The 21453-nt window shown below is 42.1% G+C and overlaps 1 protein-coding gene and 1 non-coding gene across 2 annotated transcripts in view; one reads left to right on the top strand and one right to left on the bottom strand.

Moving 5' to 3' along the window:
• WDFY4 (WDFY family member 4) overlaps positions 1–21453 on the top strand; it is a 442717-nt gene that overhangs the window by 49075 nt on the left and 372189 nt on the right. Inside the window, exon 12 of the mRNA XM_038744298.1 lies at positions 4987–5080. Within this exon, the coding sequence (XP_038600226.1) occupies positions 4987–5080 (94 nt within the window). The remainder of the gene's footprint in view (positions 1–4986; positions 5081–21453) is intronic.
• On the bottom strand, positions 10195–10332 carry LOC119926319. Its single transcript, XR_005450205.1, has one exon. It is a non-coding gene; the product is annotated as a small nucleolar RNA SNORA7 (small nucleolar RNA).

The following is a 21453-nucleotide window of genomic DNA, read 5'->3' as shown; positions in this document are numbered from 1 at the left end:
GTTGTTTCACGTGGGGCTCGCAGTCTTCAGCCCCATTTTACAGATGAGGGAACTGAGGCTCAGAGAAGTTAAGTGACTTGCCCAAAGTCACACAGCTGACAAGTGGCGGAGCCAGGATTAGAACCCATGACCTCTGACTCCTAAACCCAGGCTCTTTCCACTGAGCCACGCTGCTTCTCTACTAGGTTCACCACTTGCCTGCTGTGTGACCTGGGGCAAGTCACTTAAGCTCTATGGGCTTCCATTTCCTCATCTGTAAAATGGGAATAAAATACCAGTTTTCCCTCCCTCTTATACTGGGAGTCCCGTAGGCCCACTTCTTCCAGATTACTGTACAATTCCTCGAGGCCTCCCGTGACCATGGTGGAGACAGAACGCAGGACTGGAAGTTTCCCAGTCCCAGTAATGGCATTTCTTATATTCTTACAGCCTTATCCAAAGCTTTCTATTCTAAATGCTCAGCCTTTATATGTACTTGCTTAACACTCGCTTAATAAAACTCACAGTTCTGGGGATATGGGATATTGGGGCTGATAATGTCATTGCACAAAGCAAGACTGTTTCTCAAGCACAGCTCATAAAAGCAAAGATTTTTCTTCTTGAAATGATCCATCCCAGTATGCAATATCCTTTCCAGTTCTGCTCTCCTGTTAAAATAATTGAGGAATTGGTTAAACCCTTACTCTCTGCCAAGCACTGTAAGCACTGGAATAGATACAAGATGATAACAATGATTATATTTGAACACATACTACCTATCAAGTGCTGTTCTGGGACCTGGAGTAGAGACAGGTTAATCAGATAGACAGTCCCTGTCCCAGTGGGGCTCACAATTTAAATAGAGAGGACAGGTGTTGAATCCCCATTTTACATTTGAGTAAATTGAGTTACAGAAAAGTTAAATGACTTGCCCAAGCTCACATAGCAAGCAAGTGGCCAGAACTGGGATTAGAACCCAGGTCCTCTGACTCCCAAACTTATGCTCTTTCCACTACACCACGCTGCTTCCCAACACTAGTTATAGTCTGACCCTTTTCTCCCCACTCCCTTCAGACCCTCCTACCACTTAAATGAGGGTTAGGACCTTCACATTCATCAATCAATCAATGATATTTACTGAACATTTACTGTTTACAGAGCACTGTACTCAGCACATGGGAGAGTAATAATAAGAATTATGGCATTTAAGCTCTTACTGTGTACTAGCCACTGTATTAAGAGTTGGGGTGGATACAAGCAAATCAGTTGGATCCAGTTTCTTTTCCCACATGGGGCTCACAGTCTCAATCTCCGTTTTACAGATGAGGTAACTGAGGCACAGAGATTTGCCCAAGGTCACGCAGCACACAAGGGACTGAGCTAGGATTAGAACCGATGACGTTCTGAGTCCCAGGCCCGTGTTCTATCCACTGCTGCTGTCTCTTTCCCGGCTGCTTCTGAACAATACAACAGAGTTGGTAGGCATATTCCCCGCCTACAAGGAACTTACAGTCTAGAGAGGGAAAGAGATATAAATATAAATAAATTACACATATATACCAAAGTACTGTGGGGCTGAGGGTGGAGTGAAAAAAAGGGTTTATATCCAAATGCAAGGGTGACAGGGAAGGGATTGGGAGAAGAGGAAATACAGGAAAACTTGACTACCAAAAGTCCTGTCTTTCTTGTACACTCCCCTCAGATGAGCCTTTTTTAATAGACTTTTGCATCTCTGCCTTCTATGGAGCAGATAGTTTGTCATTCGTTCTGTCAGCATTCTGCAGAAGACAGCTCTGCACTCCTGGGAGAGAGGCAGTGGAAGGATTACAGTTCATCATTAGGAAGCTGGGCTGGGCTCAGAGAAACTGTCCCTTGGTTCACGTGTCATTTCTGTTGATGCCTACACCTTCTAAGTCTTAAGGCAGGCTCCTTTCTCCTCGTGTTCTCTTAGAGAGGCTGTTTTGCTACAAAACTTTGTAGTTTAGATTAAGCTCACTGAGAACAGCTTTCCCCACTGCTACAGAATGGCTGCTCCAGCTGCCTTTCTGTAGATTAACTGTGCTAATGGCCCTTAAGCTTCATTTGGGTGTTTGTGGAGCCTCCCCAAGGCCCTTTGTCTTCTGTTCTAAATAGAAGAATAAACCAAGTCAGTGGAACATGGGGGGAAAAATCTGAGGGTTGCTCTCTTGCTGGTGAGTTTTATCTTCTGCTTTCTCTCCAGCTGGTGCTCCCTGGGAAAGTTTTTTATCAGTGTTAAAGGATACTCTAAAAAGTGTGATTTAGAATGGTAATTCGGGCGTCTCGGTTTCTGTTCTCCTCATTGAACACAAGATGAGTGTTCTGCAGCTGAGTGGATGACCCAGGGCCAGGTGGCAGAAGAGGCAGTGTGCCTGCATGGATCACTGTTATGCCACCATTTGACAATGTGGCTTGCTTCAACATTGAGCAGTAATGATGGTGGCGGTAGTAGTAGTAGTAGCTGTACTTTTGAGAGTTCCCTGGGTGCTAAGTGCTTGGAAAAGACATCTCCCCTGCTCCCAAGGAGCTTTCACTCTAATGGGTGAGATGGACGTTCAAAAATTTACAAATATTACCCATGTATGTACAAGTGCAGAGAAAGTGTATATAACACATGATTGCCAGAGGTCCACTTTTCTATTTACCTTTTTCATGGTATGTGTTCAGCGTTTACTATGTGCTGGGCACAGTATTCAGCTCTGAGTAGATACAAGATAATAATAATAATAATAATGGCATTTATTAAGCGCTTACTTTGTGCAAAGCACTGGTCTAAGCACTGGGGAGTTTACAAGGTGATCAAGTTGTCCTATGTGGGGCTCACAGTCTTAGTCCCCATTTTACAGATGAGGTAACTGAGGCACAGAGAAGTTAAGTGACTTGCCCAAAGTCACACTGCTGACAAGTGGCAGAGCTGGGATTTGAACCGATGACTTCTGATTCCAAAGCCCGTGCTCTTAGAGAAGCTGTGTGGCTGAATGGAAAAAAGCATGGGCTTTGGAGTCAGAGGTCATGGGTTCGAACTCCAATTCCGCCACATGTCTGCTGTGTGACCTTGGGCAAGTCACTTAACTTCTCTGTGCCGCAGTTACCTCATCTGTAAAATGGGGACTAAGACTGTGAGCCCCACATAGGACAACTTGATCACCTTGTATTCCCCCCCAGAGCTTAGAACAGTGCTCTGCACATAATAAGCGCTTAACAAATGCCATTATTATTATTATTATTATTATTTCCACTGAGCCACGCTGCTTCCCCAGTAATGAGGGGAATCAGATAATCAGGTTGGGCACGGCCCATGTCCTACATAGGACTCACAATCTAAAATTAAATCCACATTTTCCATTGTCTCCATAAGGTATGTGTCCAGGTCATTAGGGGCAAGAGGATAAAGGGGCAAGGAGGGATGGGGGTTTGAGGAGATAAGAGTTTGAAACAACTGTCATGGGCAATGAGCACAGGAGTCAATAAGGATGGAAAAGTATTGTTGTCAAGTGGAGATGAGGATGAATTTGAGATGGACAAGATCAGGTGAATGTCTATATTTCGGCCAACAGCACTCTATGGCTCATGCCCAGGAGTTGAGGAAGCATAACTCGCAGGAGATCCAGGGCTGTAGGTTGGTGGTGTGAGATCACTGTGAGATCAGTGGAGTGACTGGGGAATGAAGAAATTGAGTTCAACTGAGAGGATAGCATTGAGGGTATAGATCTGTGGATCACGAGAAAGTAGGTTGGGTACGGACATCAGATGTGACATGGTGACTTCATAAAATTGGATGGAGTTAAAAGATCAGAGAGGTCTAGGTACCAGGGGCAATAGGACAGATTTGTGGGGAGAAGGTGGGTAGGAGAGAAGGAAGGTCAGGAGGTTGTGGTGGGAGAGTGGAATTTCAGAGTTGGTGAGGTAAGAGATTGTGCAGAAGTAGAGATATTGATGAGTTTGATGTTCCTTCTCCTTCCCAACTGTAAATTATTTTGGTGTATGTCTCTTTTGCTTGATTATAAGCTCCTCAGAGGTAGGGCTTGTGTCTACTATCTACTATCTACTATCTTAGAAGCAGCGTAGCATAGTGGACAGAGCATGGGCCTCGGAGTCAGAAGGTTATGAGTTTTAATCCTACCTCTGCCACTTGTCTTCCATGTGACCTTGGGCAAGTCACTTCACATCTCTGTGCCTCAGTTTCTTCATCTGCAAAATGGAGATTGAGACTGTGAGCCCCATAAGGGACAGGGACTGTGAGCCCAATTTACTTGTATCCACCCCAGAGCTTAATACAGTGCCTCCCGCGTAGCAAGTGCTTAATAAATGCTATCATTCTTTTTTTTTTTCTAATGACTATTGCGGTATTGATTGATAAAAATCAGTTGTTTGGTTATTGAGACTCAGGAGATGGAAATTATTTGGGAAAGGCTTGTTGGAGGAGATGGAAATATTGTTTATAAGGTGTTTCAAACGTAATTAATATTTGTAAGAAGTTATGAAATATTTATTCAATTTCTGATTTAGAATCAATCAATCAATCAATCGTATTTATTGAGCACTTACTGTGTGCAGAGCACTGTACTAAGCGCTTGGGAAGTAGAAGTCGGTCCCAATGCACCGGAATCAATGCACAACTTCCCACTCCAGTCCCTAATCAATCGATCAATGGGATTGTTTGAGCTCATACTACGTGCAGAGCACTGCACTAAGCTCTTGGAGAAAAGTTGTTTCTGTAGAATGAGAAGGGTTGCCAGATTGCAGGGGGTAGTGGAGAGGAAATTGAGGCAGCGAGTGTAGACAACTGCTCAAGGAGTTGGAGAGGAATGCAATAGCATTGGCAAATACAATCCCTGCCATCTAGGAGCTTACAATTTAGTGGGCGAGACAGACATTAATATGCATTACATATAAAGTAAGCAGCAGAGAATGAGAATATGCCCATAGATGCTGTTGGATTATGGGTTGGGTTCATGGCTAACTTTCTGACTTCTCCTGTTGTTGCAGGATGGATGAAGTCAAGGAAGTCATTTCGCAACCCGGTGTGGTTTGTGTCATGATTCGGCTGCTTCCAGGACTATATCATGATGATCATCCTCAGGTAAGTTCCTGTTTGTAAAGCTGGTTTATGCATTTGACATCCAAAGCGTTCTGTCTCCTTGTGTAAAAAAAATCTCCTTTCGCTCATGTTGGACTTACCCCCTTTCACAATAACTTGCATGCAACTAACATCTTTCACAACAACACTGTCCTATGACAAGAGGGTCTGATAGCGAGACCAAATTTGGAGAACTGAGAAGGGGATTTCATTTATTAAAGACAAAGAGAATCAGGGAGAAGTCATAGGAGGTGCATTAAATCTCCTGGTTAAAAGTTGGCCTCTTCAGTGAAGTAATCTTTTCAGTACCACCAGGGAAATGAATTAAAAGATGGAAGTGGTGGCATTTCTATGATATTTGTTAAGCACATACTATGTGCCAAGAACTGCAATATACACTGGGTAAATACAAGAAAATCAGGCCCTACATGGGGCTCACAATATAAGCAGGAGGGAGAATGGTTATTGAGTCCTCATTTTGCAGGCGAGAAAGTTCATTCAATCATTCATTCATTCAATCGTATTTATTGAGCACTTACTGTGTGCAGAGCACTGTACTAAGCTCTTGGGAAGTACAAGTTGGCAACATATAGAGACAGTCTTTACCGAACAGTGGGCTCACAGTCTAGAAGGGGGGGCACAGAAAAGCTAAGTGACTTGCCCAAGATCATGCAGCAGACAAGCTGGGGACAGAACACAGGTCCTTTGAAGTATTTAAAAAAAAAATCTGCTTAGAGCTTTAGAAAATAGCATTGCTACAAAATTTCTTCTTCAAATGCTGTCAAATCGTTCCTGAAACACAACGACTCCATGAACACAGCCTCTTCAGAACATCCCATCTTCCGTCATAAAGTTGTTCTGGTATGTGTATCCATAGAGTTTTCTTGGCAAAGGCTAAAAAGATTAGGGTTCAATATGTTCATTCATTCAATCATATTTATTGAGCGCTTACTGTGTGCAGAGCACTGTACTAAATGCTTGTGTTTACCGGTTTCTGGCGATTAGGATAGTAAAGCAAGACTGAGCCCCAGACTGAGCCTCCCCTTTTTCCTCTCCTCCTCCTCTTCCCATCTTTCCCCTCCCTCCCTCTGCCCTTCCCCCTTCCCTTCACCACAGCACTTCAGTATATTTGTACATATTTATTACTCTATTTTATTAATGGTGTATATATAGCAATCAACCTATTTATTCTGTTGGTATTGACACCTGTCTACTTGTTTTATTTATTTTTGTTTTGTCTGTCTCTCCCTTCTAGACTGTAAGCCCATTGTTGGGTAGGGACCATTGCTATATGTTGCCCATTTGTACTTCCCAAGAGCTTAGTACAGTGCTCTGCACACAGTAAGTGCTCAATAAATATGACTGACTGACTTGAATGAATGAAAGCAAGGGCATGGCTAAAAACAAAGTAGCAATAAAAGAGTTTACTATGTGCCAAGCATTGGAATATACTCTAGGAAAGAATACACAAGTGAGAATTAGACAAATTCCATTGCCTTCAGGGGGCTCATATGTAAGAGGAAAGGGGGCTGGAGACAAACACAGATAGAACAGTAACAAAATACAAGCATGAAAACAGCATAAAAAAAGGCCTGAAATGCTCACTGTTCCTCTGTCTTGTCTATCTCACTACCCACCCCTGGCCATGTACTGACTCTGGCTTAGGACACCCTCCCTCCTCAAATCTGCCAGACAATTACTCTCCTTTCTTCAAAACTTTACTGAAAGCATATCTCCTCCAAGAGGCCTTCCCTGTCTAAGCTCTCCTTTCCTCTTCTCCCACTCCCTTCTGCATCGCCCCGATTTGCTCCCTTTATTCATCGCCCCCAGCAGTCCCACAGCACTTGTGTACACATCTGTAATTCATTTATATTAATGTCTCTCTCCCCTTCTAGACTGTAAGCTCATCTTGGGTAGGGAATGTTGTGTCTGTCATATTATTATATTGTACTCTCCCAAGTCCTTAGTACATTGCTCTGCACACAAGTGCTCAAGAAATACAATTGAATGAATAAATACTTTTTTATAAAAGCAGTAATTTTCTGAGTCCTCTCAGGTCGCACCTGGAGAGTTTCCAGTACTCTATTTCATCCCTTCATTCTGTATCTAACCCAGTGCTTAGCACATAATAAGAGAATGAGAATACCAATACCACAGTCTGGGAAGGAGGCCTTCCCAGACTGAACCCCCTCCTTCCTCTCCCCCTCCTCCCCCTCTCCATCCCCCACCTTACCTCCTTCCCCTCCCCACAGCACCTGTATATAGGTATATATGTTTGTATGTATTTATTACTCTATTTTATTTGTACATATTTATTCTATTTATTTTGTTTTGTTAATATGTTTTGTTTTGTTCTCTGTCTCCCCCTTCTAGACTGTGAGCCCACTGTTGAGTAGGGACCATCTCTATATGTTGCCAACTTGTACTTCCCAAGCGCTTAGTACAGTGCTCTGCACACAGTAAGTGCTCAATATATATGACTGAATGAATGAATGAATGAATGAATTATCAATACCCTCAATAATCTTTTAGACTGTGAGCCCTTTTAGACTGTGAGCCCACTGTTGGGTAGGGACTGTCTCTATATGTTGCCAACTTGTACTTCCCAAGCGCTTAGTACAGTGCTCTGCACACAGTAAGCGCTCAGTAAATACGATTGATGATGATGATACCCTGATGTCAGACAACCTGCCTGATTAACAATGTACCCTCTCACCTCTCAGGGTTGTACCTGGAGAGTTTCCAGTACTCTATCAGTCACGACTCCCAAAGGGAGAGTCAAGGAGAGGGATCCCCATTGCATTCCTAGTTTGGCCAGTGGCTAGCAAGTGGCAGGCAATCTGCTACAAGTCAAAACTCACCTGTGCTGGGCAGCAGCGGCATGGGAGAGAGTCAGGTTTACTGCGTGGAAAGAGACGATGGTAAATCACTTCCATATTTCTACCAAGAAAACTCTATGGATATCCTGCCTGAACGTTTGCAGGTGGAAGTGAGGCATTCAGGGAGAGATGTGGCTATGGCACTGCTATGGGTTGGACACAACTCAGCAGCATAAGACAAGACCAACAATGTACTGAGGCCAGAAGAACAGAATTTGGGCCTCCTTGTGGCTTTGAATCCAAGGGTCTGCCACAGCCACGGTAACTTCCAAAGCTGCAGTAACTACTGCAGCCAGTACGGAGCTTTTCCTAGATCCTACATTTTGTGGAAGCTATTGCTACGGCTTGTGAAATTCCCACCATCTGGAATGGGGTAATCCCCCTTTCCATTACCAGCAGACTGACAGCAGTCTGGAAGTCAGCCAGGCAACTAGTATTTCTTTAGGTCACTTGAGAACAAAGCATTGCTAATTCCAAAAATTTCCCTAGGTTTGTTAATAGTGCCAATACAGCCTGTTCCTTTTTCACTGACAACAAACTGTGAATATGAAACAGTACATATTGCCAGCTCAGGTTTTGTCTCAAATTTGGTATGGGCTGTGCAGAGGTGGCTTTTTTTTTAAACCCATGTAACCCTGGCCTTCAGAAAATCAACTGATGGCCAGAGAGATGCTGGCTTAAATTTGAGCTAACCACATTCCCCTAATTGGCCTGTTATCTTTTAAAATAGTATTAGAACAGCTACAGAGGTGTTACCCTGTTAGATGCTAATATTTGGGTTCAAACCTTTCTTTCCTACAGGAGTTCAACTCCTTAAGTTTTAGGGACCATGTCCAATTCTTTCTTTCTTTCTTCCTTTTTCTTTCTTTCTTTCTTTCTTTCTTTCTTTCTTTCTTTCTTTCTTTCTTTTTCTTTCTTTCTTTCTTTCTTTCTTTCTTTCTTTCTTTCTTTCTTTCTTTCTTTCTTCCTTTCTTTCTTTCTTTCTTCCTTTCTTTCTTTCTTTCTTTCTTTCTTTCTTTCTTTCTTTCTTTTTTTCTTCCTTTCTCTCTTTCTCTTTCTCTCTCTCTCTTTCTTTCTTCCTTCCTTCCTTCTTTTTTTCTCTCTCTCTCTCCCTCCCTCCCTCCCTCCCTCCCTTCCTCCCTTCCTTCCTTCCTTCCTTCCTTCCTTCCTTCCTTCCTTCCTTCCTTCCTTCCTTCCTTCCTTTCTCCCTCCCTCCCTCTCTCTCTCTCTTTCTTTCTCTCTTTCTTTCTCTCTTTTTCTTTCTTTCTTTCTTTCTTTCTTTCTTTCTTTCTTTCTTTCTTTCTTTCTTTCTTTCTTTCTTTCTTTCTTTCTTTCTTTCTTTCTTTCTTTCTTTCTTTCTTTCTTTCTTCCTTTCTTTCTTTCTTTCTTCCTTTCTTTCTTTCTCTCTTTCTCTCTCTCTCTCTCTTTCTTTCTTCCTTCCTTCCTTCTTTTCTCTCTCTCTCTCTCCCTCCCTCCCTCCCTTCCTTCCTTCCTTCCTTCCTTCCTTCCTTCCTTCCTTCCTTCCTTCCTTCCTTCCTTCCTTCCTTCCTTCCTTTCTTCCTTCCTTCCTTCCTTCCTTCCTTCCTTCCTTCCTTCCTTCCTTCCTTCCTTCCTCCCTCCCTCCCTCCTTCTCTCTCTCTCTCTCTCTCTCTCTCTCTTTCTCTTTCTTTCTTTCTTTCTTTCTTTTTCTTTCTTTCTTTCTTTCTTTCTTTCTTTCTTTCTTTCTGTCTGTCTGTCTGTCTTTCTTTCTTTCCTTCTTTCCTTCTTTCTTTCTCTGTCTCTCTTTTTCTCTCTCTTTTTCTCTCTCTTTCACTCTCTCTCTCTTAGTTCTCTTTCCTCCTTTTCTTCTTTTTTTTTTCTTTGTTTTTCCTAAGTGTTTATGATACTGCCTTATCCAAAGAAGGGGCTCTATAAATGCTACTGAGTGAAATGAATGAATTCATATCAGCAACATTAAGCATAAATATGAAATCCAAAGTCATGGGGGAGGGGGGAACTATCAACACAGTGAGTTGTTGTCTTATGCTGTCGAGTCGTGTCCAACCCATAGCAACGTCATGGACATATCTGTACCAGAATGCCCCACCTCCATCTACAATCATTCTGGTAGTGTATACTTAGAGTTTTCTTGGTAAAAATACAGAAACAGTTTACCACTGCCTCCTTCCTCATAGTAAGCCTGAGTCTCCTCCCTCGACTCTCTCCCATGCTATTGCTGCCAAGCACAGGTGAGTTTTAACTTGTAGCAGATTGCCTTCCACTCGCTAGCCACTCGTCAAGCTAGGAATGGAATGGGTAGGCCTCCGCTTGACTCTCGCTTCCGTAGTGGAGACTGGTAGAGGACTGGAAACTCTCCAGGTGCGAACCTGAGAGGTGTGAGGCATCGTTAATCAGGCAGGTTTTCTGACATCAGGGTACCTGAAGTGGGCAATGGTAATAATTGTGGTATTTTCATTCTCTTATTGTGTGCTAAGCATTGGGGTAGATACTGAATGAAGAGATGAAGCACAGTCTCTGTCCCACACAGAACTCACAGTCTCTGTTTGTGGAAGTGGATAGGAAGCCATTGGAGGTTTTTGAGGAGAGGGGAGATGGGGACTGAGTAGTTTTGTAAAAAAATGATCCTCGCAGTTGAGTGAAGTATAGACCAGAGAGAGGAGAGACAAGAAGCAGGGAGGTAGTGAGAAGGCCAATGCAGGAATGTAGGTAGGAAATAATAAGTGATTTACTAATGTGGTAGCAGTTTAGGTGTAGATGAAGGAGGAGATTCTTGAAATGTCATGAAGGTAGAACCAACAGAATTTGGTGACAGACTGAATACGCAGGCTGAATGAGAGAGATGAGTGTGAGTCCAATGAGGTACAGGGACTGAATCTGCCCTGATTATCTTGATTCTATTTGCTAGTTAGTACAGTGCTTGGAAACTACTTAGTGCTTTAACAAATACAACTATTGTTATCATTTAATATCATTATTGTTATTGTTAGAGTCAAGGATAATGCTAAAGTCATGGGCTTGTGAGACAGGGATGATGATGATGCTGTCTACAGGGATGAGAAAGTCTATGTGACGACACGGTTTGGTGGAAAGGTGAGGATTTCCATTTTGGATTTAAATTGAAGGTGTCAGAAGGACTTCCAAGTAGAAATGTATTGGAAGGCAGGAGGAAATGTGAGGCCACAGTGGGAAAAAAAGAGGTCCAGGTTGGAGGGTTCGATTTGGGCATTGTCCACATCCTTGCCTCTGAGGAGTCCTTTTTTCCTAGGAGTTGAAAGGCAAAGCAGTGCACTGGGAAGGCGATAGTAGCCTTTCTAATTTTCTTATGCTTAGTATTTACTCTCAACTTGCCCTACCTCTATGATTGGCCCAAAGATAGATCATAATGATTTTGACTTGAAGTGGATGGGGCATGGACAAAGAAGATGTAGAAATGTGAGAGAGATGCTGGAGACAACACTGGTAAGGAACAGAAAACCAAGTTATTTATTTTCTTCTTCCATGTCTATGCCCAGTTCACTCACATCCTGAATTAAACATAGAAAAGAAGTATTGACTTAAAGCTAGATTGAGCGATATTGCCTGGTTCTATACTAAACCCTGGGGCAGCTACAAGATAATCGAGTTGGTCACAGTCTCTGCCCCATGGGGGGCTCACAGTCTCAGTAGGAGGGAAAAAAAGAGTACTGGATTCCTCAGTTAAGGAAACTGAGCCATAGGAATTTTAAATTGACTTGTCCAAGGTCACACTGTAGGCAAATGGAGAAGCTGGGTGGGATGAGAATCCGAGGCCTCTAACTCCCAGACTTATGCTTTTTCTACTAACCACCCTGCTTGACAAAGACTCACTGCTCTTACTCAAGAAAAAATGTGGCCAAGTGGAAAGAACGTAGGATTGGAAGTCAAGAGATCTGGATTTTAGTCCCGGCTTGATCACTCTCTGCCATTTTACCTTTGGCAGTCGCTTATATTCACTCTGCCTCAACTTTTCCATCTGTAAAACAATAATTAAATAAATGTTCTCCCTGCCCAACCCCACTCTTCATCTCTAAAACTGTGACCCTTGTGTGGGACAGGGATTGTGTTTGATCTGATTAGAGAAGCAGCGTGGCTTAGTGGAAAGAGCCCGGGCTTTGGAGTCGGAGGTCATGGGTTCAAGCCCCAGCTCCAGCAAGTGTCAGCTGTGTGACTTTGGGTGAGTCACTTCGCTTATCTGTGCCTCAGTTCCCTCACCTGTAAAATGGGGATTAAAACTGTGAGTCCCCCATGGGACAACCTGATCACCTTGTACCCTCTCCAGCGCTTAGAACAGTGATTTGCACATAGTAAGCACTTAATGAATGCCATTATTATTATTATTATTATTATTATTATTATTATTATTATCTGATTATCCTTCATCTGCTCCAGCCACTTAGCAGCACAGTGCTTGGCTTAAGGTAAAAACTCAAGAATTATCATAGTTACTGAAAAAACTGGACCTCCACTCTCAGAACTTCCTTAGAATTCCCATTGTTTAGGAATCAACTCAGATTTGCTCATTTGTTCTATGGTAAGTGGAAGAAATACTTCCCCAGGTAAGCGCTCCATTTGGTAAAATGTTCTGATTTTCATTAAGATCATCATAAGCCATGCATCAGAAGCCACTTCATTTTATTTGCATGTTGGAGTTATATTAAGAAGGATATGAACATATATATATATATGTTTGTATATATGTATAAATATCTCCAATATGCAAATAGAATGAAGTGGTGCATTTTCTCTGATAGTTCCATTTATGCAAAATCATCACTATTAGAAGTTTGGTAATTACTGTAATTAATTTCTGAGATGCCCAGAACAATAAAAAGAATGGATAATTGAATGAGAATTGAAGCCATTTAATAATAATAATGATAGTATTTATTAAGCACTATGTGCAAAGCACTGTTCTAAGCACTGGGTAATAAAGTGCTGAAACAAAGCTGATTCTGGGACTCCACCAAATTAATTTATACACAAATAAACCTACAAACATTCAGTAGATGGCAGTGTTATTAAAAATATGAAAAGATCCAAAGTTTTACTGCTTTGGTAACATTTGTAGAAGTTTCCAAATTTCTTCTTATTCTCGCCTCTATTTCGGTTTTCTTCTTCCCCACCCGCCCACCCCCGCATGATATAAAACAGATGTGAGCTTAAAGTACAGTTATCGTTTGAAAGTATGTCTATTTAAATGACCTCATGGGGTTCTGTATTTATTCTCTTTCAATGAGATCCAAATCAAATTTGTTCCATTACAACTCAAAAACTGATCTTTCAAATTGCCAGCACTGTAGGTTCCATCTGTGATCTGAAAATCCAGCTGCCCTTCTCTTTTTTATATCATCACCAGTAATAAAAGTTGGCTTGTTGGAATTGAGTGGTGAATATTGCTGATTATGCATGAGACAGAATACAATCCAGCTGTACTTTCTTTTCAAAGTGTTGGGGTCTGGCAAAATACTGCTTGGATGAAATAAAACACTTGGTTCATTTTATTATATTTTATATTTTTCTGTAAGGTCAGCAGATGCCAGAGAGAGGGAGGCTCTTGAATTGGAGCAAAGAAAGCCATATCTCCAAGGCTGCTCTGATCTTTACACTAATGGAACTTCTAACATCTTTCCCTCCTTTCCTCATTTGAGGAGACTTGTTGTTCTTTTGTACTAAAAGATCTGTAAACTGAGGTAAAAGAGACATCAGGCCTAATTTGACAAAATCGACGCGGTGAGCAAGAAATGAGTCCTGGCATTGAACTGAACCCTTGGGAGTCGTTTGTGATGTAGGATACATCCCATATTTGTAGGGCTTGGTTTGGAGGGATTGAAGTGTTTTGAGGCCCAGGCCAGGAGGGAAATCAGGGCCCTTTTCTGATCATTGAAAATTTCATTGTAGACCTTGTTACATCATAATTAAGGTATTTAAGCTCTTGCTATATGTAAAGCACTATTCTAGGTGCTGGATTTTCATGTTCTGATGATACTCAGCTGTGTGGCTTGGGTTCTAAAAGCAAATGCAGCATGGCTTGGTTTTACAGAAAGTATTTGAAACAAAAGAAAGCAAAAAGGCATTGCTTTGGGATAGAAAGTTTGGCTAAGAAGATGAAATTGGAAAGAATATCTGGGGGGCCTGGAGTGAAATTTGCTTGCAGTCTTCCTCCCCTTCCCTTTCCAGTCATGACATCTGCAAACCCTACCACTGGCATCAAAGGTAGCAGTGAAACAAAACTTATTCCTGTTCAACTCTAGGATGTTTGGGGGTCTACAAACACAGATAAAAGTGAATGCAATGCTTGGGAAGGACTCTAGGCAATGAAGGAATGGGAGACATAGTGGTTTCTGTTGTTAATTTTATTTGTGTATTTTTTTATTATTATTAAAAAGAGTGTCCTCAAAGGATTGTGTCTATAGTCTTCTCCCATGTACATGACAGGTCTCCCCCTTCTAGACTGTGAGCCGTTGTTGGGTAAGGACTGTCTCTATATACTGCCCACTGTTGGGTGGGGACCGTCTCTATATGTTGCCAACTTTTACTTCCCAAGCGCTTAGTACAGTGCTCTGCGTACAGTAAGTGCTCAATAAATACGATTGAATGAATGAATGAAAGGTCTTTGGAACCCCAAACTACAACTTGCTGACAGCTTGCTAAACCTCCATAAAGCTGTTTCCTTCATTGAACACACTTTCTCGAATGCTTAGTACAGTGCTCTACACACAGGAAACGCTCGGTAAATACCATTGATTGAGAATATCCCTAAAGTTTAAGTACAGTAAATGATAGCCTTAATTTGAAAGGTTTCAAATGATTGCTAGAGCATAAACCCAGCAGAACAAAATAGTTCTAAAAACATTTTTGGGTCTTTCTCTCTCTTTGGGAGAAGCCAGTTTAGAAAGTATTGCCTTGGGCTGGAAAACTAGAAACAAGGGCTGGCTTAGACCAGAGATTCCAAGGATACTGGAACTCAAAAAATAGTAATAGCTGGGTTGCATTATCTTCCCCCACTCTGCTTTTAAATCTTCTCAGAGTTATTCATCAAATCAGTGTGTTTATTTTTCTTGTTTTCTGGATACTTTCCTTAAAATTCTCCTTAAGCACTTAGTACATTATGCTGCTTTCAATCAGTGCTCTATAAATAACATCAGGGTCAAAAGAGGGTGAAACTCCTTGGTGATCTTCACTCTCTCTTCCTCTTCCCCACCTCCCCTTTATTGCCCCTCCCCTTTCCCTTTGTCCCCCATTTCTCCACAGCCTATAGCGCCTATAGAGAAGATCAATGACTCTCTGGTTTGCCATTTCTTGGTTCATTTGTCCCCGTGATGACTCAAGTCTCCCATGCATTCCACCATCAATCAATCTCCAAATCACCTGATGAACATTAAGTTCTTGCCATGTGTACAGGTAGCATATTTGTATATTTCTAGGCAAGGGAACAGGAAGGCATATTCCCCTGTCTCCAAGGACCACAGTCTCAGGGGGAAGGTAGAGCATATTAATAAATTTGCCTGCAATAAAATAATGCTTAACTACTCTTGCAAGGGCCTCCTAGATCAGTTTCCTATTTGGCTATTTGGTTTTTCCATCTCTTTGGGCTCCCTGACCACCTCTCAGGGTCATACCTGGAGTGTTCCCAGTCCTCTACCAGCCCCAACTACAGGAGGGAGAGTCAGGTAGAGGCCTACCCATTCCATTCTTAACTTGGTCAGGGGTTAGGGAGTGGAAGGCCATCTGCTACAAGTCAAAACTCAGCCGTGTTGGACAGCAGCAGCATGGGAGAGAATCAAGGGAGAAGATTCAAGTGTTTACTGTGCGGAAGGAGGAAATGGCAAGCCACTTCCATATTTTTATCAAGAAAACTCTATAGATACACTACAGGAACGATTGCAGTGGAGGTGGGGCGTTCTGGGAGAGATGTGTCCATGGTGTAGCTATGGGTTGAAGATGATTCAATGGCACAAGAAAAGCTCCCTGAGCCTCTTCTCCCTACATCTCTATGCACACACACACACACACACAAACATGCATCCATAATTAACATACACACACTTCTTTGACACACACCTCATACTTTCCTCCCGCCCTGGAGCTCCCTCCTCTTTCCCTCCCTCCCTCCCCACTAAATCCACCAGATACCAACCCTCCCCATCTGCAAAGCCCTGCTAATATTTCATCTCCTCCAGCATGTCTTCCCCTGCTAACCTTCGTCACCAAACTGTCACCCTTAGCACTTATGTATTTATAGCCATCCTCAGAATTCCTGTGTAATCAGTTGTGCATTCAGTTAATAATCATTCATTCATTCAATCGTATTTATTGAGTGCTTACTGTGTGCAGAGCACTGTACTAAACACTTGGGAAGTACAAGTTGGCAACATATAGAGACGGTCCCTACCCAACAATGGGCTCACAGTCTAGAAGGGGAGACAGACAGCAAAACAAAACATGTGGATAGGTGTCAAGTGGTCAGAACAGACGTCTGTTGGTGTTCCAACAGAAGCAGTCCCAGCTTCATCTGTGTTTAAGATGGGCAGGGAAACTGCCCATTACAAAGCAGCCCCTCGACTTTTCAGGTCACTGACTCCTCCCGCCTGGTTTTTGCAGGCCATCCCATCACATGCCGATTATGCTATTTGGTAAGTGCTTGCTATGGGCCAAGCACTGTTCTAAGCACTGGAGTGATACAATCAATCAATCATATTTATTGAGCGCTTACTGTGTGCAGAGCACTGTACTAAGCGCTTGGGAAGTACAAGTTGGCAACACATAGAGATGGTCCCTACCCAACAGTGGGCTCACAAGGCAATCAGGTTGTCCCACATGGGGCTCACAGTTTTAATCCCTGTTTTTCAGATGAGGTAATTGAGGCACAGAGAAGTTAAGTGGCTTGTTTAAAGTCACACAGCAGACAAGGGGCAGAGCCCGCATTAGAAACCATGTCCTCTCACTCCCAAGCCCACTGCTTTCCACTAAGCCATGCTGCTTCCCCCAACCACACTGCTGTTATTCCATCACGGCATATTCATTCTTACCTCTTGTATGAGCCTTGTTCTACAATGCTCAGCACTTAGAACAATGCTTGGCACATAGTAAACATTTAGCAAACACCATTATTATTATTATTATTACATACTGTTCTCACCATTTGTAAATATTGTAAATGTCTGTTTTCCCCATTTGATTGTGAACTCCCAGCAATCATGGACTCAGACATTCGATTCTGTTTTACCTTCCCAAGGACTTAGTACAGGCTGTGTCTGACCTCATTATCGAGTATCTACCCCAGCATTTAGCACTGTGCTTGGCATGTAGTAAGCATTTAACAAACCCTGCAGTTAATTATTATTAATACAGTGCAGCCTACTTAGTAAATTCCATCATTACTACTAAAATTTCTGAGAAGATGCATGGCCTAGTGGATAGAGCATAGGCCTGGAGGTCAGAAAGACCTGACTTCTAATCCCAGCTCCACCAATTAACTGCTGTGTGACTTTGGAGCAGTTACCTCACTTCTCTGTGCCTGTTACCTCATCTGTAAAATGGGGAGAAAGTCTGTGAACCCCATGTAGGACAGGGACTGTGTCCAAATGTATTAGCTTGTATCTTCCCCAGCATTTAGTACAGTGCCCAGCACATAGTAAGTGCTTAACAATTGCCTTAAAAACAAAAGAAAATAGATTCATAGAGTCCTCACTGCAGGACCAAAAGGTTTCAGTGTCCAGGAGGACCAAAGCCATATTGTCACTGAACACTGCCTGGGATAATCTCCTCCTCCTGATAGATAGTCTCCTCCTCTAGACTGTAAACTCGTTGAGGGCAGGGAAAGTGCCTGTTTATTGTTATATTGTACTGTCCCAAGTGTTTAGTACAGTGCTCTGCACACAGTATGTGTTCAATAAATACAATTGACTGAATGACTAGCCTCCCCTCCCCTCTATACCTGCCCCTTTTAATACTCTGGACTATATACTGAGCATTTTCTATTCAGGTATCTCTCAAACTCTACACTCACGTTTTAAGCACAATTGACCTGCGAGAAAAGTGAGGCATAAGACTTTGGTTAACGTTGATCTCTTTAAACAAAGCTAACCCGCTTGGAAATATACTCCACTTTCAAAAGTAAAGGTAGACTGGCCCTTTCTCCAAACACATTTGGGATTTCATTAAGTCCCAGATGTTTATAAAATGGCTTGCCCATTCTCTAATAAATCAATCATTCGGTATCTCGAGCTCTACCGGTTCCTTCAGAGCACTGGAGTCAATCCAGTTGTATATGCAAATCTGTCACAGGAACAAAAAAAGGCAAATCAGCAAATTTGTTTTTTACCAAAGCATTAGTCAATTCAATAAATGTTAATATGTCCTGGTTTTGAGCTAAGGAAATATGCATTTCCCTTTGGATTTGCTACTTGTTGTTGACCTTAAGAAACCCAACTAAGAATGTGCTGAAATAGGGCTGGAGTGTTGGTAGATTGATATTAAGAAACTACTGCCTTTTAGACTGCCCTGAATGGCTATTAACAGATGATGTGCCTTTTGCGGACTGAGATCTCTTGTCAAATGCTACGTGTCCCAAATGCTTAAAAGCCGTCCCCAAAGTCAAGGTGTTGCTGGTTTCTCTAAGTGATATTGATCGAGGAGGAGCAGAGTCCATTCAGCTTACTGGCCGCTGAGACTCCACCTCCAAAACATTTTCCCTCCACCCGAACTCATTAACCAGTTCAAGTTCCTGCACAATCCTTTCTGTACTATTTACTATTCAATGGCAGGAAATGAAAACTCCCCAGAGACATTCAGGTGGATCGGGCTCACCTCCTCCAGGAGGCTTTCCAAGACTGAGCCCCCTTTTTCCTCTCCTCCTCCCCATCCCCCCAACCCTACCTCCTTCCCCTCCCCACAGCACTTTTATATATATTTGTACAGATTTACTACTCCATTTATTTTACTTGTTCATATCTATTCCATTTATTTTGTTAATGATGTGCATATAGCTTTAATTTTATTTGTTCTGACGATTTTGACACCTGTCTACATGTTTTGTTTTGTTGTCTGTCTCCCCCTTCTAGACTGTGAGCCCGTTGTTGGGTAGGGACCGTCTCTCTATGTTGCTGACTTGTGCTTCCCAAGCACTTAGTACAGTGCTCTGCACACAGTAAGCGCTCAATAAATACAATTGAATGAATGAATGAATGAATCTGGCTGATAATCAGTAGGTCCTTGTAGCTCATGAATGGCTGAATATTTGAAAACTTAGGTGGCTTAGGTGTTTCATTCTAAATCCTATCCCCAGATTTGAAAACTCCTTTTTGTACCTACTAAATATTACCCAGTTTGGAAGTCTATAGCAGTCCTTACTTTTCAGCATTAAAAAGTAGGCTCTAGTTCCAAGGAATGCAGATTATATAGTCGGGATTTGATTTCATTTATTCTTCCAGCAAGCTGACCATGGGGGAGTTTGAGACCACATATCATTCCTTTTTTTTTAATGCTATTTGTTAGTCAGTCAGTCATATTTACTGAGTGCTTGCATAGCACGGTACTAAACACTTGGGAGAGTACCACAGAATTAGGAGACACATTCCCTGCCCATAATGAGCTCACAGTCTAGAGGGGTTAAGTGTTTACTATGCGCTGTGCTAAGTGCTGGGGTAGGTGTAAGTTAATCAGGTTGGACACAGTCCCCATTTTACAGATGAGGTAACTGAGGCACAGAGAAGTTAAGTAACTTCTCCAAGGTCAGTCACTCAGTCAGTCAGTTTTACTTATTGAGTGCTTACTGTGTGCAGTGCACTGTACTAAGCCTTTGGGAGAGCACAGTATGATAATAAACAGACATATTCCCTGCCCACCCAGCAGACAAGTAGCAGGGTTCGGATTAGAACTATGTCTTTCTGACTCCCATTTCTCACTCATTCAATCGTATTTATTGAATGCTTACTGTGTGCAGAGCATTTGTACTAAGCTTCTCCATGGCCTATATGAAAAAATTAGTATTATGGCAGTAGCAGTAGTCAAACTATAAATTATTACCTAGTCCCTGGGGAAAAATGTACAAATAAGAAATAGAAATAGTCACTTTGGTGCCTCAATCTTGATGATTTTGTGAACAGTCTGGGCCTGCTAGCTGTTTATGATAGGGGAATTCACCAACATTAGTTTATATGTTACTTCCCTTGTTCTTTCCCTTAATAGCATCTTCTTAATCGTATGAGCTCCATAGAGAAGCAGCATGGCTCAGAGGAAAGAGCATGGGCTGTGGAGTCCATGGGTTCAAATCCTGGCTCTGCCAATTGTCAGCTGTGTGACTTTGGGCAAATCACTTCACTTCTCTGTGCCTCAGTGACCTCATCTGTAAAATGGGGATTAAGACTGTGAGCCCCCCATGGGACAACCTGATCACCTTGTAACCTCCCCAGTGCTTAGAACAGTGCTTTGCACATAGTAAGTGCTTAATAAATGACATTATTATTATTATTAATAATAATAATTAATAGTATTAAGAGCTTGCTATATTCTATGCATCTACTAAGCGCTGGGGCAGACACAAGAAAATCAGATTAGCACAGTCCCTGTCCCTCATGGGCTCACAATCTTTGTAGGAGAGAGAACGGATACTGAATCCCTGTTTTACAGTTTAAGGAAACTGGCTCAGAAAAGTTAAATGGCTTGCCCAAGATTCATTCATTCAGTCATGTTTATTCATTCATTCATTCAATCGTAGTCATTGAACACTTACTGTGTGCAGAGCATTGTACTAAGCACTTTGAAAGTACAATTCGGCAACAGATAGAGATGGTGCCTACCCAACAACGGGCTCACAGTCTAGTAGGGGAGAGACAGACAACAAAACAAAACAAACCAAGTAGAGAGGAATCAAGATGACACAGGAGGCAAACATCAGGCATACACACACATACACATACAGACACATACAATAAATACTTAACAAATACTTTTACTAAATATCTGACCTCAATTCTTTTTTTTTTAACGATATTGGTTAAGCACTTACTATGTGGCAGATACTGTTCTAAGCACTAGGGTAGATACAGACTAATCAATTTGGATGCAGTCCATATCCCACCATTGAGCACCACAGTCTTAATCCCCATTTTACAGATGAGGTAACCGAGGCACAGAGAAGTTAAGTGAGTTGCCCACGGTCACAGAGCAGACAAGGGGCAAAGCCAGGGTTAGAACCCAGGTCCTTCTAATTCACAGACCCTCATTCTATCCACTAAACCATGCTGGCAACATGAAGGATACATAATATAATTAGTGAGCACCCTCTCCATAGAGAAACCTGCCTTTCACATATCAAGTGCTCAATAAATACGATTGATTGATTGATTATAATTAAATTCAAGATTAAATTCTATACACCAACTTGTCATCCTTGCTTTATGTGCAAAGTCATCTGTTAGATTTTCAGATTTGCAAGGCAAAGTAGTCATTTGTGCAAATATCACATTGATGCAAATA

The sequence above is a fragment of the Tachyglossus aculeatus genome, chromosome 3 (assembly GCF_015852505.1).
Source record: "Tachyglossus aculeatus isolate mTacAcu1 chromosome 3, mTacAcu1.pri, whole genome shotgun sequence".
NCBI classification, from domain to species: Eukaryota; Metazoa; Chordata; class Mammalia; order Monotremata; family Tachyglossidae; genus Tachyglossus; species Tachyglossus aculeatus.
This window is presented reverse-complemented; position numbering and strand designations above follow the sequence as displayed.